Consider the following 19,959-nt stretch of genomic DNA (forward strand, 5'->3'; position numbering starts at 1 on the left):
TGGGCAGTGTCAGGCCTGAATTTGAGCAGGCACAGGTGGTGTCAGGAGAGACGCTGATGTCTTAACAGTACAAGGAAAAGGAGGAGCAGAAGTGAGCAAGGCGTGATGGCCAGACATGCCATGGGCTGACCCTACATGAACTCTGCCCCACAGCTGGCCAGGCTACACTTTTCCTGTCCTTACATCGAGTTTTCATTTCATCATAGGAAGAGCACGGAGCGCAGGGAGAGTGTCCAAACAGCACTGGTACGGACTAGGAACTAGAGACTTTGGCTATCACCGACTCAGTGAAAAACCATCAGACAAAATACTAGAAATAAACCACAGGGACAGCTGGCTTTGTCTTTAGGTGTCGGGCCTGCATGTGTTTCCTTCTAAGTCTGTCCCCTCATTCTCCAAAGCAGACATGAACTCGGGTGATGAGTCAGGCTGCAGGAGCAGTGTAGGGTCACAGGAAGCACCCCCCGACCCCGTTCCCCGATGTGGGCTCCTTGCTGGTGACTTCCCCCTCCCTGGGGTCTGACCTTGTCCCCATGTCGGGGTCCTAGCACCCCCGCACCCACTCCACGCTCCAGTCTCATCTGAGGAGAGAGAGGAACTGATCACGTGAGGTGGTCCCATGGCCACGGGATGACAGTACCTGGCAGCCAGCGGCTTTAAAACTGTCTCAGCTCCAGGAAAGTCCGGGGCTGAGGCCAGCAGCTCCCACGGTCCTTGGATTGTCTCTGGGGATTGTGGAGGCCCCTTTTCCTCACGTTCCTCTGCAAGTGATGAGATGGGAGGAGAGGCTTAGTGAGGCTCCGTGTCCCAGCCTCCTTCCCAGCAGCCAAGAGCAGCCCTGCTGGCTGGAAAAGGCTGTTGCCACGGGGCCATCCCAATATTCTTTCTTTCTTGGCATGTCTTTGGTCTGAACCAACAATCCATTACTATCAACCAAGACACCCCAAAACCTGGTGCTTGGTTCACCTCTCAAATATACTCACTGAACCCTCCTCTGGCCACACGATGCCCTCGTCTCCAGCTCAGCTCCTGGCCCTGCCACACAGTGACCTCGAAATGCAAATGGGCAGCCACAGCTCCGTTTCCAGCCGCGCTGGAGGTTTTGCTGTTTGGTGGCAGGAGGACTTGTCCTTCAGATAAGCCTGACAGCTAAGCAGGTGTGCAACCGGTCTGCCAATCGCTGGTGGTGCCAAACATCCCTTTCCCGGGGCATGAAGCCAGCCCAGCTGCCACTCCTTGAGCACAGGTGCGCGCGGAGGCGGCTGTGACAGCTCATTCCACCGAGAGAGGGAGCGGGAGCCCAGCCGAGCCTCTGTGCGGACAGCAGGGACGGCACTCGGTGCGCGGCGCCCTGGATGAAGGAACGAGTCCGGAGCAAGAGCTCGGAGAGGCAGAGAGCGCTCCGCGTGGGCGGGACCCGCAGCCGCTGCCTCCCCAGGCTGCCCCCTCCCGGGCCCGCGCGGTGCCGGCAGGACCAGTTGCGCAGCCGCACACACGTCCCGCCGGGCGGGCCCCTGCTCCACCCGGACAAAGCGCCCGGGGCCCCCCGAGTCCCTGCAGGGTCAGGGTCTGCGGAACCGCGCGGCCTCTGCCCCACAAAACCACCGCGCGGCGGCAGAGCTCGTCTCTCCGCGTCGCAAGGAAACGAGCCGCGCACCCCAGCCTGCGTTTCCGTTTCCCGGAGAGACCCCGGGCTCCCTCCTCCGAGGACAGGAACGCAACGCACTGGCAGAGCTCGCGGATTGGCTGGGGGAGAGAAGTGGGCGGAGTGAGCACTAGGAGATGCTGTCATTGGATAAGAAAGAGAAGTGGGCAGGGTGGGCACCGGGTAGAGCCTTGCTGGATGGATAGGAGCGAGAAGCACTGAGATCCTGCAACTGGACAGGCATGAAGTAGGTGGGGCGAGCACTGAGGAGACCCTGCCAATTGGACAAGAGAGAGAAGTGGGCGGAGTGAGCATTGGTGGAGCCTGCTGATTGGGCAAGAGACAGGAGTGATAGGAGCAAGGACTGCGGAGAAGGCTGCTATTGGATGTTAGGGAGAAGAGGGCGGAACAAGAAGGTGGAGAGCTCTGCCGATTGGACAGGCGAGATAAGTAGGAGGAGCGAGCAATGAATGGAGCCAGCCGTGAAAAGAGCCCTGACAACTGAACAGGGGAGAGCAGTGGAACCAGAACTGGGGCTACGGTCACGGTGACAACCAGAAAGGAAATTACAGCAGGGATGCCCACCGCACCAACCGAAAACTATGACCCGAGTCCTAACCCACCCTAACCCAGCCAAAACCAAACGCCAAACCCTCACTAAATGTGAAACGCTGACCCGGACCCACACCTGGACCTAGTGCGACCCCCAGCGTGAACCCTAACCCCTGACCCCTAACCCCTAACCCTGACCCTGACCCTGACCCTGAGGGGAGACATAGAGGAAAGAGATTGAGAGGTTTGCACATTCAGTGACATACATTTTCTTCGTTAGTCGATGTTAGAAAGCAAAGGCTTGTATCTCTTGAGAAGTTTCTATCTGACCTAAAGAATGATGTGCAATAAACTATTCAATAAACTGTGTTAGGAAGGTTTTCTCCCCCTCAAAACCTACACAATACGTGTCTTAAAGTACCTTCCAACATTTAACTCCCTTGGAGACTCAGACAGGGGCTGGCGTTTGAGTCAATACTCCACAGCTGTTTGGTGGATGAGTGGACAACAGCACGGCCAACAGGTCCCCGTGCAAAAAGTCTTGGGTGGCCTCAGTTTGAATCCTGCTTCTGCCATCGACCAGCCGTGTGATTCAGTACAAGTATTTTAACCTCTCTGGTCCGCAGTTTCCCCATCTGTAACTTGAGGGCCTACCTCAAATGGGTGCCTGGTGAAGAGTAACAAGACTATATCCGGAGTAGGTTTCAGTTGCCTTTTCCTCCGTCTTTCCCCCTCCCCTCCAACCCTTACAAATCCTTCCCCCCAACCCCCCTACAGGGTCTCCCTCTGTTGCCCAGGCTGGAGTGCAGTGGCATGATCTTGGCTCACTGCAATCCCCACTTCCCAGGCTCAAGCAATCTTCCTCCTCCTACCTCATCCTCCCGAATAGCTGGAGCTACAGGTGTGTGCCACTACGCCAGGCTAATGGTCATTTTGGGTGTGTGTGTGTGTGTGTGGAGACAGGGTGTCTCCATGTTGACCAGGCTGCTCTCAAACTCCTGGCCTCAAGCAATCCTCCCACCTCGACCTCCAAAAGTGCTAAGACTTACAGGCGTGAGCCACCGCCCCCACCCCCTTCAAATCTATTACAAGGTGAGCGTCTTGCCAAGGCAATGAGATCGCAATATGATGTTTCCATTTACTTTGGATTATATGTCATTATAAATATTAACAAATAAGACTCAAAAAGGACACCTTCGGGTAGGTCAGACCAAAGTACAAAACGTGTGTGTGAGGCTGCAGTTTGAGGGCAGTGTCTGCAGCCGTCACATGGTAGCAAAACGGTGTTAAGCAGTGCACGAGAGTCTGCGTCGACGACAGCCAGAGTCCATGCATCGGGAGGTTCACTCGGTTTGCGAAGAACGGGCAGGGCATGCACGGCCTGGGCTCGGCGGGCGGACGGGCCGGGGAGCAGTTCCCCAGGTTCGCCACTAGAGGTCAGGAGGTGACCGCTTCGGGGCTGGAAGACGGGCCCGTCGGGGATTGGCTAGTGCCGGTGGAGGGCGGGGCGGAGAGCGGGGCGGGGCGGGGCGGGGGGGAGGGCGGAGAGCGGGGCGGGGGGGAGAGGCGGAGGGCGGGGCGGAGGGCGGAGCAGAGGGCGGAGCGGAGAGCGGGGCGGGGGGGCGGAGGGCGGGGCGGGGCGGAGGGCGGAGCAGAGGGCGGAGCGGAGAGCGGGGCGGGGGGGCGGAGGGCGGGGCGGCGGAGGGCGGGGCGGGGGGGCGGAGGGCGGGGCGGGCGGGGCGGGGGGGACGCGGCGCCTGGTTACTGACATCTGGAATGACTTTTTTTTTTTGGCATCAGATTTCCTGTCTTGTGGGGCTGATGGACCCGAGTAAAGATGCCCGTTCGGGGTCAAAGGCAGAGCCGCTTCTGCAGCTTCTCAAAGCATTTTTTTGTGGGTTTTTTTTTTTCTTTGAGACGGAGTCTTGCTCTGTCGCCCAGGCTGGTGCAGTGATGTGATCTTGTCTCACTGAAACCTCCACCTCCTGGGTTCAAGCGACTCTCCTGCCTCAGCCTCCTGAGTAGCTGGGATTACAGGCACCCGCCACCACGCCCGGCTAATTTTTGTATTTTTAGTAGAGACGGGGTTTCGCCATGTTGGCCAGGCAGGTTTCGAACTCCCGACCTCAGGTGATCCTCCCGCCTCGAACTCCCAAAGTGCTGGGATTACAGGCGTGAGCCATCCTGCCCGGCCTCAAAGCGCTTTAACAGAAAGACAATCTGCACGGGATCTAGAAGGGTGCTGGGATCCTGGGGAAGGAAGGTTTCCGAATTTCCTGGGGGGTTCCCGCCCGAGTGCCCGTGCTGCCCCCGGGATGGCCAGTGAGCCCGCCTCCCAGCCTGACTCCCCGTCTGTCAGGCCCAGCCCCATTTGTGCAGCCTGGGCAGTAGAGGGCCCTGGACTGGGGGGCTGGAGCTCTGGGTTCTTGCCCCAGCTGTGCCCCTGCAGGCCCCGTCCGTCCACAGGCCCCAAGTTCCCCATGTGCCTATAAGGAAGTCATGCTAGCTGGAGGGTGCAGCCTCTTCTAGCTTTGCCATTCACTTCTGTGTCTTCAGAGAGGCGGTCAAGTCTCCTCTCTGAATGAGACCCACAAAAAAAGCAAAGCTAAGACGATGCCCAGGACTTACGTAGACACCAGGCCTTTTAGAAATAGACCACCTCTTACCTTAGGCCCCCCGAGGATGCCCATTCTGTGTGGAGAAAAGAGGGGCCCTTGCCTCAGCCCCCAGAGGCTAGGGTGGGGTGGCCGAATTTTGGGGCCGGGTTAGGCACCTCTGGGGAAGCCTGAAGTAGCAAAGATGGTTTCAAAGCCAGCGGACAAGGGGGCAGGACAGTGCCAAGACCCCAGGTCTCCATCATGCACCGAGCTTACTGAGCCTACACCTGGGGTCTCCGCTGAGTCTCTGACAGACCAGGAGGGAAGGGACTGGGGGTACCGACCCCCAGAGAGAGAAAGTGGCAGTCATAAGACCTGGCTTTGAGTCCTGGCTCACCCCTTCCTGGCTCTGTGGCCTTGGCAAACTACTCAGACTCCGGGAACATGTTTCACCTGCAAGATGGGGTTGAGAATCAAACCCACCTCGCAGGGCTGTGAAGACGCGTCCAGACAAGTGCATGCAAACGCCTTCACACACAAAACCCTTCCTAAAGGTGGGCAGACAAGGCTCCATGAGCAGCAGGTGGCCAGGGACTGTGTAGGGCTGGGGTCCTGTTTTCCCTGCAACCTGGGAAAGGCATGATGGGCACTTGGTGGGATTCAAATCATGACCCTGCACCTCAGGTGGTGGTGTGCTTTGTGTCTGCAGTGGAAGTTCCCACCATCGTGCCTGTCAGTCCCTCTAACGGTGTTGAAGGGGTGGGCAGCAGGCGGGTGAGCCCCAGGCTGGCAGCTAGCAGGACCTCTCTCATGTGAGCTCAGCACAGCAATTCCCCTGAAGTGTCGGGTCCAGCACTCTGGGCTGGGGGCTGTGGATCCTGGTTCCAGCCCTGTGGGGGCTGGAAGGCCCTGAGCAGGTCACCTAACCTCTCTGGGCCTCTGTTTCCATCACACACTGATGGGCTGACCAAAAGGAGTCTGGCTGTGCAACACCTTGGCTCTGCATTTGTTCACCCAGTGTTCCTGGGGGCCCCTTGGTAGGCAGGGAAAGTTTGTGGGCTTCAGGCATGGGCCCCAAGACTCAGATACTCTCAAGCCTCCTGGAGAGCCGAACTCAGGGAAGCAGACAGGCCCACCAGGCAGGGCGATTCCTGCTCAGCTCCTGGAGGGTGGAGCCAGCCCCACAGGCCTCCCCAGAGACAAGACCCTGGACTGCCACTGATTACCCCCAGAAGGGACATCTGTGGTGGTGGTAGCACCAAGATGCCATAAGCAAGCACCTGGAGGCCCCCAGTACTCAGTGTGAGCCAGGAAGTGGAGGGGAAGGGAAAGGGCAGACTGAGGACGTACAGGAACGCTTGCTTTTTTTCCAAGCCCAAGGGACCCCTTTCTCCACTGCAGTTGAGCTGATGCTTACGCCGGGAAGGAGTGGCGGGCTCCATCCTCGAGGTCCCTCAGGAGTGGAAAGAGATCAAAGTGGGAGACTTGGGTCTGAGGTCTGAACTTGGCCCTGCACCAGCACCAGTTTCTCCTGGTGCTTCCATCACTTCCCCCACCTCCTGCCTCGAGCCTCACACCTTCCTAACGAACCCTGCCTCGGAGACCCTGAGTCCATGGTTCCCCAGCCCCATTGGCCTTCTCTCTCCTCCAGGCCTTTTTAGACCTAGAACTCCCCACTCACCCTCCAAGCCCTTACAGAAGCACCGCGTCCTCCAGGAAGCCTTCCCTGACCTCCCGGCAGTCAGCAGAGCCCATGGCATTTGCAGACTGGCCAGGCTGGTCTCAGTATTTCTTGCCCCAGTTGGAGTGGTTTGTTCCCAGCTCCCTGACTAGACGGGAACTCCCTGAGGGCAGGCCCTGTGTCTCACCCACCCACAGGGCTTGTGGAATCATTGAGTGAAGCCTGTGCCAATTTACCCTCATCAGGAGCCTCCGGGAACTCTACAGACTTTCGGCCGGCAGGCCCGCTTCTTCCATCAGCCCAGCAGCGATGGAGATGAGGGATGCGGTCAGCCTTCCTTGGGCTGGAGCTGTCAGTCTTCAAGGTCCCGTCCTCCGCCTGTCTGTCTGCTCACCACCTCCCTCCTCTGTTCCCACTGTCCCCCAGGGTGCCCCCACACTCCTGTCCTTTCAGCCTGGGCTGGCCTCCAGAAGGTCTTTGCTCCCAGATGGGCCTGTCCCCTTCCCCTGGGCAGGTGCTGAGGTCTCCTTCCACCACCAGCCTCTTGGGCCCCAGAGGGCTGAGAGCACCCCCAGCTCCCTGCCCTCCCCGTCCCAGAGTGGCTGAGCCCTCCCCGTCCTCCAAGCGGGGACTGCAGTGGCTCTGGGTCCAAGCAGGGGTTCTGGATCTCCCCCAATGTGGGGGCCACAGGCCTTGGTGGCTGCTGGGGAAGCCTGGGCCGGCCGTGGTGGGCGCAGGTGGCGGTGGGGGTGGCAGTGGCAGGCGGGCGTCAGTCGCTGAGCACGGCCCCTGGGAGCTCGCTGGTGAGTGTGTGCCAGCGCTCGATGCGCTTGTCCTTGTTCTTCAGGCAGTCAAACCAGTGCTTCAGGCGCTCCCCCTTGGCGTTGATGCCCAGAACCACGCCACCTGCGGGAGGACAGGAGGGGCAGCCGGGGCACAGGGACCCCCGACTCCCAGGCGTGGGACCCGTGCCCCCTCCCAGGTTCTGTGCTCAAAGGCCAGCCTCTCCCACTGCCCGCTGGGTTCCGAGCATGAACAGGACCTGCCCTCCATGCCACACTCCAGCCCTGTCAGGGCCCAGCCATCCTGTCCCTCTTCCACCAGGGCAGGGATAGGGGCAGGGTGCAGAGGCAGTGTCAGGGGTCAAGGAATGGGGCCCGAAGAGGGGATAAAGGGCCGGGCAGCCCCACTGTGCGTAGCCACCAGGCCCACCAGGAATCTGGGGCCTCTAGGGTTCCGAGTCCAGCCCGAGGCACTGCCCATCATCGTCTCTTGTCTGTGCTCCACCACACAGTGCTGTGTGGCCCTTGTAGAACTCCGTTCCTCTCTGGGCCTGTCTCTTCCTGGGGCACAGCGCTCAGGCTGGAGAAGGTCTGAGGCCCCTCAGGTCTGGGGACAGGTGGTCGGTGGCTCCAGCTTCCCGAAGGGACCAGGAAGGAGGTGCTGTGGCCTGATCCAGGACAGGCACACAGCGAGACGGTGCTCCCACTGTGCGCCCTTACCAATAAAATCGTTGGATTTTCCAATGTCGTAATCCCAAACGGTGACCTCCAGGGACTTCTTGGCCAGGTCCCCATGCTTAATCTCGTAACAGAACTCCTGCTGGGCAGAAGGGAGCGTTAGGGCTGATGCCACGAGGCCTGGGCCTCGGCCGGTGGCCAGGAGGGGTATAAGGTGTAGGGAAAGAGGGGGTACAGGGGTGATCATTGCTCAGGGTGGACGACGGGTGGACGCTCACACATCTCGCCCACTTCCCCGAGCTCAGCTGGGGTTTTCAGGGCCCCCATCCCCTCGCCCACTTGTTCCTTGTCCCTGAGCCTGCTCTCCCCATATCCCAGGAGCCTCCTTACTGCAGAGGCACTGCCCGCCCCACAGTCCCTGTCGTCCTGGGCCTCTCTGGGGCCTGGCTTTGCTGACCCCTCCCTTCTGTGGGTCCCTCTTTCCCACAGCTTGTGGGACCCTCCCTTCCATCCGGGGTTCCCCTCATTTCCCGGAAGCATCTTCTCGGCCTCCCCTGCCTGCCTCTGGATCACGGGTGTGGCGTGGGCTCTACCCAAGGCCCCTCCGCTCTTCTTTCCTTCTTGTTCCTTGGGGGGAGTCGCGTTTCCAGCTGTACTCGCCACCTTGGGCTGAAGACCTTCCTGGGGGCCTAGGGTGACTCGAGTCCCCTTGTCCGACACAGAGCTTCTCCCCATCTTCGCCCCGTGGCCTCCATGAGGAACCCAGGACACCCCCCAACACTTCCCTCTCCCCAGCCCTACGTCCGACAAGTCCTGCCAAGAGCTTTCCAGGGGTCCCCCAGCTCCCCTGTGTCTGTGGCTTGCTGCGGCCCCTCCCCACCATCTCTGACCACCCTCCCCATCCCACCATGACCTTTTGAAAACCCAGCCACACCCCCACCGCCCCGGGGCAGGGGAGTGGCCCTCGTGAAGCTTCACCGGCCCCTCATACCTCGTTAAACTCCGGGTTCAGGGTTTTTTTCTTCACCGCTGTCTTATGTTTGGATTTCTTGTCCACATCTGGCCTCAGGTATCTGGAATTACAGCCAAGGGACAGGCAGAGGATGGGGACATGCTATGGGGTATAGATCAAGCCAGCAGGGATTCGAAGAGCTTTCTGTCCCTGGAGAGATTCCTGGACCCTTCTTTTGTCCTAATCATTGCATTTTCCCAACGCTATTCTGTGGCAAAGGCGAGACATTGTTTTCGAGAAGCAAGTGGTCCCTTTATCCACCGCCCTTCTGTTCACGCACACGCTCCTGAAGTGAACCATGGTGGGGGGGCCTCCATTCCCCTAGGGAAGGGATTTTTCCTCGTTTCTGGAAGCCTAATTTTCATCAGGCTCATATTTCCCACCAGAACAGAGCTTTTAGCAGAGTTGGTCTCTTGTTCAAAGTTTTTTTTTTTTTTTGAGACGGCTCACTGCAACCTCCACCTCCCAGATTCAAGCGATTCTCCTGCCTCAGCCTCTGGAGTAGCTGGGATTTCAGGCACCCGCCACCACGCCCGGCTAATTTTTTTATTTTTAGTAGAGAGAGGGTTTCACCATGTTGGCCAGTCTGGTCTCGAACTCCTGACCTCAGGTGATCCACCTGCCTCAGCCTCCCAAAGTGCTGGGATTACAGGCGTGAGCCACCACGCCCGGACTCAAGCTTCTTTTATAAAATAGATTTGTTGAGATATAATTCACATACCATAAAATCAATCTTTCTGAAGTATAAAACACAGTAGCCTTTAGTAGACTTGCAGAGTTGTACAACCGTCACCGCTACCTCGTTGGAGCTCTGAGGAAGGACAAGACCTTTTGTGCAGTAACAGGGAGGCCACACAGATGTTCTTCCCTCCACAGCCATTCAGGCCTTAGACTCTGATGCAGAACAGCTGTCTTCCTCTGAGGCCCAGAGAGGTGGAGTGACTTGCCCAAGGTCACACAGCCGGCAAGCACAAGCGTGGTGCTTGGAAGCCAGGCTCAGGCTTCTTTCTGTATGACAGGGAGGTCATGTGCAGGCTGGAGAAGGGGACAAGAGGTCCTCAACTTCTTTGCAAAACTCCCCCTCTTCCTGCATGGCCACTGCCTTGTCCGTGCTGAGCGTGCTCTGCGGTCTCGCCCACTACCAGCTCCTTGCGCCTGGCACTGGGGGGCTGAACAAACATCTGTCCAACGAATACCTGAATCCGTAGAAGTGAAGGCACCGCCCAAAGGCACGCCCATGTCTGGCTTATTTTGCCAGTTCCTCTCCAGGAAGGCTACACGGTTGACACACAGTGCCTGTGACAAAGCTGAATGCTATCACTTAAAAAATCCTTGCTGGTTTGAGAGGCAGAAAAGGATATCTCATAGTTGCTTTACTTTGCATATTTTAAAATTGTGACTTTCATGGCATAAATAATACTGGTTTATTATAGAAGCACTAGAAAATGCATATGGACAAAAGTTGGGATTAGGAGAGACAAATGAAGACGTATGTCCACACAAAAACCTGTTCATTGCGGCTTTCTACCACCACCAAAAATTGCAAACAACCACACACCCTTCAACCGGGGAACTAATCAACAACGGAAGACCACTCAGCAATAGAAAGGACCAAACTCCTGGTACATGCAACTGACAGATGAATCTAACGCATTTCTCTGTGTCAAAGCAGCCAGATTCACAGGGCTTCACAGACACACTATCTGACTGCTTCATGGGAAAATCTGGAAAAGGCAACACTATTGAGACAGAAAACAGGTCAGTGGTTGCCTGGGGCTGGGGAACTTTCCGGGGTCATATTCTGTATGTTGATTGTGGTGGTGGAAACAAGACTGTACCAGCCTGGACGATACAGCGAGACCCCATCTCTATCAAAAAACTAAAAATTAGCTGGGCATGGTGGTGCATGCCTGTAGTCCCAGGTATTCACAATGCTGAGGTGGGAAGATCGCTTGAGCCCAGGAGTTCAAGGCTGCAATGAGCTATAATTGCACCACTGCACTTCAGCCTGGACGACAGGGCAAGACCCTGTCTCTAAAAAAGAAAAGAAAAACTCACTGGGTATGAATGATACAGGTTGAGGATCCATTATCTGAAAGGCTTGGACCAGACGTTTTGAATTTTGATTTTTTTCATATTTTGTAATATTTGCAGTCTATTTACCAGTTCAGCATCCCTCATTCAAAATTTCAAAAATTCAAAAATCTGAAATCCCAAACGCTCCAATGGGCATTTCCTTTGAGCGTCATGTCGGTGCTTGAAATGTTTGGGGTTTTGGATTTACGGATTTGGGACACTCAACCTGTACCTCAATAAACGTGATTTAAAAAAGAAGGTTGGGGAGATTCCCCGAAGCCCACCACCGGAGACAGCGGATTTCTTTAGTTACTTACTAGGCTCCTTGGCCATTTCGCTACGTATTGGTTTTGTATCTGCTGTGAATTGTCCTTGGCCTGTTTGGTAACAGGTGAGGAGCAAGGACAGAAGCGTCCTGCATGCCTGGCCTTCACAGGCCCCTGGAAGGAAAGTGGTTTTGGGATCTCTGCGCCCTCAGCCTGGACATTGTGCCCATCTGCTGACCCCTCACTCAGCCACCAGACTTCCACAACAGGCACCAGCCTCAGCATGTTCAGCTATGCACAGTTCCACCAGCGGTGCTCTCTGTTCTGCTTTCCCTGCCAGGAGCGCCCTTCCCTCCTCACCTGACCACTCCGCGGAGATCCCTCAGCACCCTCCCTGCGCACACCCTGCTCTGGCACCAGCCCACCCTGCAAAGCCCCGGAGGCCTGCCCTGTGGCGTCTCTGTCTCCCTTGCTGTCAGGACAGTGGCCCTGGCCACTGGGGCTCATGGAGCCACCCTGTGCCATGTACCTCTGGCCCTTCTGCACAGCACCTTCCGCTTGCCTGTGGCTTCGAGAAGAAACCCCTTCTGGTTATACATAAGAGAGCCAGAGAAGGGAGTTGCCCAGGGTGGCACAGCAAGTTACTGCCAGTTACCGCCATTTTCACTGGCATGAAATGGAGATAATAACAGGGGCGACTGCACAGCCTGCTGGGAGGGTCACACTCAGCCATCGTACCGCCCAGGGATATTACGTGTAACTCGACATGTCAGCGATTGTCACAGGCACTGTTACTCCTGGGGTTTTCCCACAAACCCTCAAGAGCTGGGCCTGGGGTCAACTTCCAGGGAAACTGGGGCAAGTGTCACCAGAGATGAGGTTTATAAAAATAACGGTGCATAGCTGGGCATGGTGGCTTGCACCTGTAATCCCAGCACTTTGGGAGGCCGAGCTAGGAGGATCGCTTGAGTCCAAGAGTTTGAGACCAGGCTGGCCAATATGGCAAAACCCAGTCTCTACAAAAAATACAAAAAACAACTAGCCAGGCATGGTGGCACACACCTGTAGTCCCAGCTACTCGGGAGGCTGAGGTAGAAGAACTGCTTGAGCCCAGGAGTTTGAGGCTGTTGTCAGCTATGATCGCATCACTGCATTCCAGCCCGGTGACAGAGTGAGTCACTGTCTCAAAAAAGATAGGAAGAAATAACTTTGGGAGGCCGAGGCGGGCGGATCACGAGGTCAGGAGATCGAGACCATCCTGGCTAACACGGTGAAACCCCGTCTCTACTAAAAATACAAAAAACTAGCCGGGCGTGGTGGCGGGCGCCTGTAGTCCCAGCTACTCGGGAGGCTGAGGCAGGAGAATCGCTTGAACCTGGGAGGTGGAGCTTGCAGTAAGCCGAGATCGCGCCATTGCACTCCAGCCTGGGTGACAGAGCAAGACTCCGTCTCAAAAAAAAAAATTTTAAATAAGAAAAAAAAAAAAGATAGGAAGAAATAAAGAAAATAAATAAAAATAATAGTGCAGACAGAAGGCCTTGACCCATCTAGCTTTGGCCCTCAGCATCAACCGCTGGATACGTCCCTCCCTGTCTTCTGGGGCACAGGTCACACTCCCTTCCAGGTCTAGGATGCAGCTGAGGGGTGCCCCTTTTACCGTCTAACCTGTGCCCTCATTTCCCCTGCCTTTAGTGACGAAAAGGCCCTTGGTCCATGAAGGGGCCTTTCAGAGATGGGGTCCCCTGAGGAGACCCGAGCAGCAGCCCTCGTGTCTCACTCAGGGAGTCTGAAACAGACGTGGAGGTCTCAGGTGACGTGTGGCTCAGATATAGGGAGTGGCCCACAGCTTGGCGTGACTTTGAAAGGCCACGTGACCTGAGACGTGGCTGGCAGGTGGGACCCAGCTGCAGGAGTCCAGCAGCACCTGCAACAGCCACCTGTGGCAGGGAGGAGCCTGTGGCACAGCAGACGGGCCCTGCCCAGGCAGCCCCCTGCTTGCCTGTGGAAGTTGACCAGACTGTCTGTCACAGCAGGTAAGACTCTGCTTTCTGGGCAACCCAGCAGGTGACCCTGGAATTCCTGTCCATCTGGCAGGTGAGCATTGAAACTGGTTTGAAAGTTTCACACCATAGGCTGGGCACAGAGGCTCACACCTGAAATCCCAGCACTTTGGGAGGCCAGGGCGGGCAGCTCACTTGAGGTCAGGAGTTCAAGACCAGCCTGGCCACCCTGGTGAAACCCTATCTACTAAAAATACAAAAATTAGCCGAGCGTGGTGATGCATGCCTGTAATCCCAGCTACTTGGGAAGCTGAGGGATGAGAACTACTTGAACCTGGGAAGCAGCGGTTGCAGTGAGCTGAGATCATGCCATTGCACACCAGCCTGGGCAACAGAGTAAGACTCTGTCTCAAAAACAAACAAACAAACAAACCAAAAAAAACACAAAACCACACCATTTGGGCTTCAGATTGCATATCCTCCTGCAAGGATATATACGAATGAGATTCAAGTCAATGACAATCAGAAGAAAAAATATATAGACACAAACCAGTATCCTACTGTGTGTCATTTGGTGTGTCTTCAACAGCTGTCCATGTTATAATAATTCATCTAGTTCTAATTCGTTCATTTTTAACTGCATAGTACTATATTCTACACATATGCCACAGTTGATTAATCTATTCCTCTGAGGATGAATGTTTGGCTATTTCCAGTTTATAGCTATTACAAGCAATGCTGTGATAAATAGCTACCCACCCATGCCCAGGTTTCTAGGAAATAAACTTGGAAGGAAAATAATGTGGCCACAGGGCACACGCATTTCCCACGTCGACTGGATATTGCCAACTTTCTCTCCAATGGTTATTATGGGAGTCTCCTGAGTGTCTTCTCAGCATTCACAGAGCTTCCCCCAACACTCGGGTCTCCAGTGCACTGGATACTTTGTTTGGTAAGCTGTTGAGGCTGGAGCCTACTTTAGTGTTTTCCACATAGAAAACCAGTAGCCCTGTGCTCTTTCTGGAAGCCTAACTTCCCCCAAAGATGCAGCAGGTCCCGGGCTTTGCTCCTGGAGCCTGGTGTGATTGGATTTTTAAAAATCACAGATTTTTTGAGACATAATACACATACTGTACAATGCAGCCTTTTAGGTGTATAATTCAGTGGTTTTTGGTATATTCACAGAATTATGCAGCCATCATCACAATCAATTTTAGAACATTTTCATCACCCCAGAAGGAAACCTAGAACCCTTCAGCAGCCACTGCCCATGTCCCCTCAAGCTTCCCCCGGCTCCTGCAACCACAAATCTACTCTCTGCCTCTGTGGGTTGACCTATTCTGGACACTTCATAGAAATAAAGTCCTGCAATACGTGGCCTTCTGTATCTGGCTTCTCTCACTTAGCATCTTGATTTCAAGGTCCACCCACGGTGTAGCACGTACCTGCTACACTCCATCTTAGGGCTGATATTCCACACACCTGCTACACTCCTTCTTAGGGCTGATAGTCCACTGCAGGGACAGACCTCATTTGTGTATCCATTTATCAGTGGATGGACGCTTGGGCTGTTTCCACTTTTGGTTGTTGTGAATAGTGCTATGAACATTCCTGCACAAGTTTTAGGATGGACGTGTTTTTCTTATCTCTTGGGTATATAACTAGGAGTGGAATTGCCAGATCAAATGGCGACTCTGTTTAACTTTCTGAGGGACTATTGGCTGCTTCCCAAAGTAGCCATCCCATTATTGTCATGTTATTTTTATTTATTTATTATTATTTTGAGACAGTGTCTTGCTCTGTCACCCTGGCTGGAGTGCAGTGGTGCGATCTCGGCTCACTGCAATCTACACCTCCCAGGTTGAAGTGATTTTCCTGCCTCATTCTCCCAAGTAGCTGGGATTACAGGCTCCTGCCACCATGCCCAGCTAATTTTTTTTTTTTTTTTTTTTTTTTTTGAGACAGAGTTTCACTGTTGTTGCCCAGGCTGGAGTGTAATGGCACGATCTCTGCTCACTGCAATCTCCGCCTCGTGGGTTCAAGCGACTCTCCTGCCTCAGCCTCTCAAGTAGCTGAGATTACAGGGATGCACCACCACACCCGGCTAATTTTGTATTTTTAGTAGAGACGGGGTTTCTCCATGTTGGTCAGGCTGGTCTCAAACTCCCGACCTCAGGTGATCCGCCCACTTCAGCCTCCCAAAGTGCTAGGATTACAGGCATGAGCCACCATGCCCGGCTAATTTTTTTATTTTTAGTAGAGACGGGGTTTCCCCATATTGGCCAGGCTGAGTGATCCATATGCCTCGGCCTCCCAAAGTACTGGGATTATAGGCATGAGCCACTGTACCCGGCCAAATTTATTATTATTTTTAACCGTAGAGACAAGGTCTCAGGATGTTGCCAAGGCTGGTCTCAAATTCCCGGGCTCAAGCAATCCTCTCAAGTAGCTAGGACTACAGGCACATGCCACTATACCCAGCTAATTTTTTTTTTTTTTTTTTTTTTTTTTAGAGATGGGGGTCTCACTATGTTGCCCAGGATGCTCTCAAACTCCTAGCCTCAAGCGATCCTCCTGCCTTGGCCTCCCATAGTGTTGGGAGTGTAAGTGTAAGTCACTGTACCTGCCACATACAATTTTTAAAGTGACAGAAATATGATCATGGCCATGGGAATGGTGCCCCCAGAGCTGTACCATGAGGAGTACTGGCCTCTTCATGGTGCCAGGATGTCCCTGATGCCTTAGTCCCCTGGGTCCTTGGTGTCCCCTGGGTCAGGGCCATTCCTCTGTCATCCCCTCCCTGAAGCACCTGCCTCTCCTTTCTGCGAACTGAATCCCTCTCCAAGTCTCACTTTTCCAGCATCTCCCTGTGAGCTCACACTCATACCTACCTAGTTTCTGGACAGCCCCAGGCACTGACGGTAGTCACTGTGGCACCTGCGGCACCCCTCTCCAAAGGGTCGCCAGCTCCTGCCTGGCTCTCAGAGCTGCACAGCCTCTCCTGACCAGGCTCACAGGTCCACAGCTCTGAGGCCCAGGTCACCTGGCATGGACCCTGGGTTAGTGTCTCTTCCCAGGACCACCATCAGCCCCTGTTGGTAGAGCTGGGTGGACTCTTATCTGCATCTGTGGCCCCAGTATAGGGCTGGGCACATGTGGGCATTTGCCAAGGCCTGGCAGAGTTCCTCTGCCACCTCCCCCAGCCTCCTGGCTACCCCTGGCACTGGCCCCGCCTTCTGTCCCCTCCTCCGACCTCCTCATGGCCCCTCCTGGGCCCCTCAGTCACAGAGAGGCCTGGACATAGCATCAGGTGATAACTAATATCTGCATGACTCTGGGAAGCCACTCAGCTTCTCTGGGCCTCAGTTTCCCCATCTGTGAAGTGGGCTGGCCATGTTTAACCCCTGGAGTTGCCAAGGGAGCTCATCAGGGAACACGGCGCCCCTGTACCTCAAGTACTCCCTGGGTGCCTGCCACCTGAGACCACGGAGCCGGCACACGGACCCCCGTCCTTAGAGGTGAAGAGGTGGCAGCTGGTCACGCGCGCAGCACACTCACGTTTTCACGTAAGGGTCCGAGTAGCCGTTGGCGTCCATGGCGGCCAGGTGTGCGCACCGCACGATGCCCACCAGCAGGCCCTGCTTCTGCGAGCTGTACTTGAGGGAGATGAGGATGCGGCCTCGCTCCTCCAGGGACTTGTCTTCGCTCTTGTCCACCTGTTGGACGGGACGGTCACTCAGTCCTCACCTGCTCCCACCCCTCTCTTGGCCATACTTGGCCTCCTCTTCCTGAGCCCACCCACGCTCGCTGCTGCAGCCAGGCCCGGTCAGGGTCCCTGGTGAGCGGCCACACTGTGAACTCACAGGCCTTCTGTCATCTCTTCCCTCCCAAGGGTTCTGCTGGGGGTGGATCTGACCCTCACCCTCCCTGTTCTTGGCTGCAGGGCCTGGGGTGCCCTTCACAGTCCAGCAAGGGCCAGCCCAGGGATCCGCAACTGCGGCCCGGGGGCCAGATCAAGCCTGACGCCTGGCTCTGTATGGGATGTGAGCTAAGAGTGGCTCTTACCCTTTTTAAAAAAAAATTTCTAAAAAAAAAAAAAAAAAATTTCTTTTTCAAAAAAAGAGAGACGGGGTCTCACTATGTTGCCCAGGCTGATCTCAAACTCCTGGGCTCAAGGGATCCTCCCACCTTGGTCTCCCAAAGTGCTGGGGTTACAGGCGTGAGCCACCGTGCCCAGCTGGTTCCTTTCAGAATAGCAGAAAGAAAAACGAAACGAAAAATATTTTGTGATACATGAAAATGATATGAAATTCACACTTCGGCTTCCATTAATAACATGTTACTGGAACACAGCCTTGCCGGCTCCTTGATGCCTTCTCTATGGCTGCTTTTGCTCTAAGGACAGAGCGGCGTGGCGGCCACCGACAGCGTGGTGCACAGACCCTGACATGCGCTAACCGGCCCTTCACAGCTGTGCAGCCCCCGGGCTGGCGTGCTCGGCCTCCGCAGAGGGTCTTCCGCCAGGTCCTCCCCACGGCCCGCCCTGACTTTCTCTGCGGTCCCTCGGCTTTGAAGCCGGGTCCCACCTCCACACCTCTGTGCACGCTTAATCCACAGCTCCAGCACCCTCCTCTGTGTTCACCGTTGATAAATTCCTGGTCCCTCTGGGCCTGGGGGGCTTTTCTGACCCTCGGGGTGGGTTGGCCGTCCCGTGTGTGCCCACTGCCTCGGGTTTATCCTGCCATGGCCTGCGTGACCCCCTGCTTCCTCATGGGTTGGCCCCAACCTCTAAGTTCCTTGAAGTTCGAACTCTGCCTGTACATTTTTTTTTTTTTTGAGACAGAGTCTCACTCTTGTCACCCAGACTGGAGCGCAGTGGCACTATCTTGGCTCACTACAACCTCCGCCTCCCGGGTTTAAGCGATTCTCCTGCCTCAACCTCCTGAGTAGCTGGAACTACAGTCTAATTTTTGTGTTTTTTTGGTAGAGACAGGATTTTGCCATGTTTGCCAGACTGGTCTCGAACTCCTGACCTCAAGTGATCCACCTGCCTCAGCCTCCTAAAGTGCTGGGATGATGGGTATGAGCCACTGCATCTGGCTAATACCTGCATCATCTTTAATACCTCAGGGCTGGGCAAGGGCCTGGCACTAAAGGCCCACTGGAGGCTTATACTAGTGAAGGCAGGAACGGAGGGACCCCTGTGTGTTCAACCTCACACAAGCAACTCCAGCCTGGAGGGTTCTAAGAAAGGCAGAAACGTCTGCCGATGCCAACAGAGCCTGGTGGATGGAAAAGGGTAACCCTGGCCCCGGTCCCCTGAAGGTGCTTCCTGGAGCCTCTGAGGGTGCTGGAGGCGGCTCCCTCAGGAGAACCCAGGAGACAGAGCTCTGGTACTTTCCTCACCCTGGGGAAGCTGGGAGCCCGGTGGGGAGGCCACTCAGTCCCCTCCCCTGCCTCAGCAGCTGCCCGGTGCCTGCCTCTCAGGGCAGATCTCAGTTCCAGGCCTCCCCATCCCCAGCCAGACTGAGGCTTCTCCATTCCTTGACTTCCCAAGACCACCTGGCCTCTTCCTTCCAGCTGCTGCGCACCCAAACTCTCTCTCCGGGGCCTCAGCCCAGCCGGACATACCCAGCTTGAGCCCTGTGTCCCCCTGGGTCCCCTTAGGACTCTGCCGGGCTCCTCTCCTAAGCAGGCCCAGCCACACCCTTTTACTCACAACTGTGCCCTGCCTAGCACCAAGTGAGTCCCTCTGGCTACATCCAACCCTTTCTGGAGATGAGAGTCCTGTGAGGTGAGCAGGGATGTCGAGCAGGGAGGACACACACGCCCCACCGACCACCTTCACCACCTCCCACGCCCAGAGCAGGCATGGCTAATCGATCTCAGCATTTGCCCTGAGCTCCAATGCCCCCTCAGAGTCCTTTTCAACAGTGCCCAGGCAGCCGTTCCCAGTGCATCAGGCCAGGCCTGCGAGATCTCGCCATCTGCCCCTCAGGCAGAGCTTCGTGTGTGAGGCCTCGAGGCACTGTGCTGCCTGTGTCAGTGTGTATGGTGTGAAAATTAGACAATATAAACCAGCAGGGGCCGGGCACAGCGGCTCACACCTGTAACCCCAGCACTTTGGGAGGCCGAGGCGGGCGGATCACCTGAGGTCAGGAGTTCAGGACCAGCCTGGCCAACATGGTGAAACTTCGTCTCTGCTAAAAACACAAAAATTAGCCAGGCGTGGTGGCAGGAGACTGTCATCCCAGCTATTGGGAGGCTGAGGCAGGAGAATCACTTGAACCCGGGAGGCGGAAGTCAAAGGGAGCCGAGATCACACCACTGCACTCCAGCCTGGGCGACAGAGCGAGACCCCAACTCAAAACCACCACCACCAGCCGCAGCAGCAGGGATATCTTTCGCTGTTTTTTCAGGGCTGGGATATTGTGCTTTGGGTTGTTTCATATGAAGACCATTGGGTATTGCTCAGTATTGATTTAAAACAGACAATGTTCGCGGACTGTAAATTCTAAATGTACCACCAGAGGCCTGGCACACGGGCTCACGCCTGTAATCCCGGCACTTTGGGAGGCTGAGGCAGGTGGATCACCGGAGGTCAGGAGTTCGAGACTTGCCTGGCCAACCCGGCGAACCCGTCTCTACTAAAAATACAAAAATTAACCAG

At 55.7% G+C, this 19,959-nt stretch overlaps 1 protein-coding gene across 1 annotated transcript in view; it reads right to left on the bottom strand.

Annotated features, from left to right (window-relative positions):
* Positions 1–6,740: 6,740 nt before the first annotated feature.
* Positions 6,741–19,959, bottom strand: part of DOC2B (double C2 domain beta) — a 37,395-nt gene continuing 24,176 nt past the window's right edge. Inside the window, exons 6-9 of the mRNA XM_025362038.1 lie at positions 16,848–17,005; positions 8,927–9,008; positions 7,978–8,074; positions 6,741–7,381 (exon numbers count right to left, since the gene is read on the bottom strand). Coding sequence (XP_025217823.1) covers positions 7,245–7,381; positions 7,978–8,074; positions 8,927–9,008; positions 16,848–17,005 — 474 coding nt within the window. The 3' untranslated portion in view covers positions 6,741–7,244. The remainder of the gene's footprint in view (positions 7,382–7,977; positions 8,075–8,926; positions 9,009–16,847; positions 17,006–19,959) is intronic.

Source organism: Theropithecus gelada, chromosome 16, assembly GCF_003255815.1.
Source record: "Theropithecus gelada isolate Dixy chromosome 16, Tgel_1.0, whole genome shotgun sequence".
Classification (NCBI taxonomy): domain Eukaryota; kingdom Metazoa; phylum Chordata; class Mammalia; order Primates; family Cercopithecidae; genus Theropithecus; species Theropithecus gelada.